This window comes from Nematolebias whitei, chromosome 14, assembly GCF_014905685.2.
Source record: "Nematolebias whitei isolate Nwh7 chromosome 14, NemWhi1, whole genome shotgun sequence".
Taxonomy (NCBI): Eukaryota; Metazoa; Chordata; class Actinopteri; order Cyprinodontiformes; family Rivulidae; genus Nematolebias; species Nematolebias whitei.
Genome location: NC_056511.1, coordinates 42,528,437 through 42,531,957, shown reverse-complemented (window position 1 = coordinate 42,531,957; position 3,521 = coordinate 42,528,437). Strand labels below are relative to the sequence as shown.

Sequence of the window (3,521 nt, the reverse complement as noted above, 5' to 3'; positions counted from 1 at the left end):
CTACCATCACTCATGAACAAGACACCCAGATACTTGAACTCCTCCACCTGAGGCAAACGCTCAATACCGTCCATCCATCCATTACCTTTCGCTTATTGCGAAGTTGGGTCGTGGGGGCAGCAGCTTAAGCAGGGAGGTACAGACATCTCTTTCCACAGCCACCTCTTCCAGCTCTTCTGGGAGGATCTGAAGGCGTTCCCAGGTCAACCGAGAGTGTCTCCAGAGTGTCCTGGGTCTTCCCTAGGGTCTCCTCCCAGTTGGACATGCCCGAAGCACCTCCCGAGGGAGGCACCCAGGAAGCATCCTTACCAGATGCCCAAACCACCTCAACTGGCTCCTTTCAATGTGGAGGAGCAGCAGTTCTGCTCCAAGTCTCTCGCGGATAACTGAACTTCTCACCCTATCTCTAAGGGAGAATCCAAGTGCCCTGCAGAGGAAACTAATTTCAACTGTCTGTATCCACAATCTCATTCTTTCAAATCACTACCCAAAGTTCATGATCATAGGTGAGGGTAGGAACGTAGACCAACTGGTAAACAAAGAGCTTTGCCTTACAGCTCAGCTCCCTGTTCACCACAACAGATCAGCACAGGGTCTGCAATACTGCAGACGCTGCACCAATCTGTTTGTCAATTTCACAGTCCATTCTTCTCTTACTCATGAACAAAATCCCAAGATACTTGAACTCCTCCACTTGAGGCAGAACCTCACCCACGACCCGAAGAGAGCAATCCACCCAAACACTAAACACCTGATTTAGTTATTAGTAATGACAGACAATGTGTCACTAACACCTTCACATTTAGCTCCTTGAACCCATAACCACAAATTTTTAACTTTTTTTTTTTCAACACATAAGCAACTGCCCTAAGTGAGGGAGTTCAAGTATTGTATATCAGGGTTATCATCTTAAATGAGCTTCCTCTACAAAGTGGCTAAGGCTTCTGTAGGGTGAGGAGCGAGTTACTGCTCCTCTATATCATGAGCTGTTAATGGGTCTGAATAAGAACATCTGAACATTTTTTTCTGAATTTCCTCTAAGGAAGTTTCAGACATATTCCCCTGAGATATCCTCCATCAGGAAGAGACTTCAAGGTAAACCCAGTAAATGTTACAGAGAGATTATATCTCACAGCCTTCTTGGGAGTTTCTCAAAGTAACTTTGGATGAACTGGAAGAGGTAGATGGAAAAGAGGTGGTCTGAAGATCTTTGCAAAGGATGTTGTCTCCATGACCCAGTCTTGGACAGGCAGCATAAGATAGATGGAGGCTTTCTCTCTACCCTGTTGCTAATTTCTGTAGTTACTTATGTGTTAAATTCCATAAAAAATAGGCAAGCATGTTATCTTACCTCCATAGAGTACATATAACCTGGATTCTCATGCATCAAGTATGGCCACCACAGCTTAACATCTGCCACTGTAAGCACTCCAGATAGCTTACTGGAGGAGGTCATAGGGTGGCCCTCTTTGTCTATCAAAGTGACCCTCACATTGGATGTAGCTGCACCTCCGACTGACACATTGTACCTAACAAATCCTAAAGAGAAAAAAACAATTAATGATCATGAAGATCGGTGCTTACAGAGTTATAATTTTATTACCTGTGTTCCCGGAGAAATCTGTAACCACTGTAATGTCATCCACGTAAGTTTTAGGTGTGGTATAGAGAAGTACAGAACGGTCTATTCCAGCATAGTTGAAGAAATCAAAGGTGACAGTTTGCACAAAATAACCAACAGGATACCTGTAGACCAAATCAAATGTTCTCATTAGATATCACATCCAAATGGATTAATCTGTGAACTGAAAACTTTAAAGAGATTACGGTACCTAGTGGTGTCGTTCATGTACTGGATGTTGCCTGTGGGAAGAGTATGTAGAGTCAGAGTGTTGTCAACAGCAATGGTGATCCTGCACGGCATAGTGGAGTTCTGCTGCAGCACGCTATTGATGTCAGCCTCAAAAGGAAGATGACCACCTTCATGTTCCATCACTTTCACACCGTTCACCCACTAGTGAATAGAAAGACATCAAATCACAAAGACTTGATGTTACATAGTTGTGAAATCTGGAATGGCTTAGGAAGATGCGCGTCATCCTCACCACTATTGAATGATAATGAGCACTTCCCACTCTGAGAACCACTCGTGCGCCTCCATCTTTGATCCAGTGGGCAGGTATCATCACCTCTCGCTCATACCACACCCAGCCAACAAAATCTCTCAGTGTGGCGTCTTGTGTGATGTCATTGTAGCTGGCAGGAACTGGCATGTCAATCACAGGGCCGGTCTAAAGAACGTCAGCGAAAAGTCAGCAGTATTTTTTGGTAGAATGTTTTTAGCAATCAAAACTATCGACAAAAATCCTAACATTATGTTATAATAAATGTTTAATTAACATTCTTACCAATAGTTTTTATGTAAATCTCTGGATAATACTGCAGGTATGCTTAAACACTGAATTTGTCACTAGCCACCTTTTGGCAGTGTGCAGTCATGTATTTTTCTGTGTGCATGTCATGTTAGAAAAATACTTAATGAACCACTGAATGCATTTAAAAAAGTCATTCTCAGAATTAAATCATTGGTCCTACACCTATAACTGGTTACCATTTGGAGTCAACCTGATTCATCATGGCTGTCACAGCTAATTAATCTTAAACACCAAAATGGCTCTAACTCAGACAAAGAGCTAATGCTAAAAAAAAGACGAGCTACAGTTTAGTGTGTTAGTAGCTGAGAGTCATCCTCAATATATAATCTATATGCCAACACACATTTGCTGCAAATTTTGAAATTACTTGCTAGAGTCAATCCCATCTGTTAGCAAAATCTCACAAAGTAGTGCAAAGTCTTTAATGAAACAAAGATCATAATTGGGTATATACCTCCAACATTCTGGTGTCAGCCCCCTCTAAAAGTACGGTAGCTGCTACGACTACCGGTAATCAGCCTTAGCAAACAAAAACAACGAATGACGATCGCTTTCTGACGGTTTCATCAAAATCAGTACAGTGGTTCATGAAATATTTTGCTAACAAAAATACAGCCGACTCCAAACTTGTTCAAACCAAAAATCAATTAGTCCTCAAAGTATGTGCTGGGAAAGACTCTCAGCTACTACCAGAGCTATTAACTCAAACTAGTTTTGCTCCAAATGATCACAAAAACAGTATAATCGACATAAAGCTATGGTTAAAGAAGTAGTTGCCATATTCACTTTCATTACACCTTGCCTCCTTAATGAGCTGCAGCTCGTCTCCCAGAGAGGTGCAGCTCACACGGAATTAAACTGAGAAATCTGGATTGCAAAAGCTGAAGAGCGCAACAACAATGAGTTCCTGCAGGCAACAGTAAAGGACAGTGAAGGTTCCCTTGAAGTTTGGGGCTGCATTTTTACATATGGAGTGATGCAACATATAACTAATATATCCATCCATTATCTTTACCCGCTTATTCCATTTTGGGTCACGGGGGTCGCTGGTGCCCATGTCCAGCAATCACTGTGCGAGGGGCGGGG

The 3,521-nt window shown here is 42.3% G+C and overlaps 1 protein-coding gene across 1 annotated transcript in view; it reads right to left on the bottom strand.

Annotated features, from left to right (window-relative positions):
* Nucleotides 1-3,521, bottom strand: part of gusb (glucuronidase, beta) — a 32,399-nt gene that overhangs the window by 27,879 nt on the left and 999 nt on the right. Inside the window, exons 2-5 of the mRNA XM_037687601.1 lie at nucleotides 2,106-2,291; nucleotides 1,833-2,014; nucleotides 1,604-1,746; nucleotides 1,352-1,539 (exon numbers count right to left, since the gene is read on the bottom strand). Of these exons, the coding sequence (XP_037543529.1) occupies nucleotides 1,352-1,539; nucleotides 1,604-1,746; nucleotides 1,833-2,014; nucleotides 2,106-2,291 (699 nt within the window). The remainder of the gene's footprint in view (nucleotides 1-1,351; nucleotides 1,540-1,603; nucleotides 1,747-1,832; nucleotides 2,015-2,105; nucleotides 2,292-3,521) is intronic.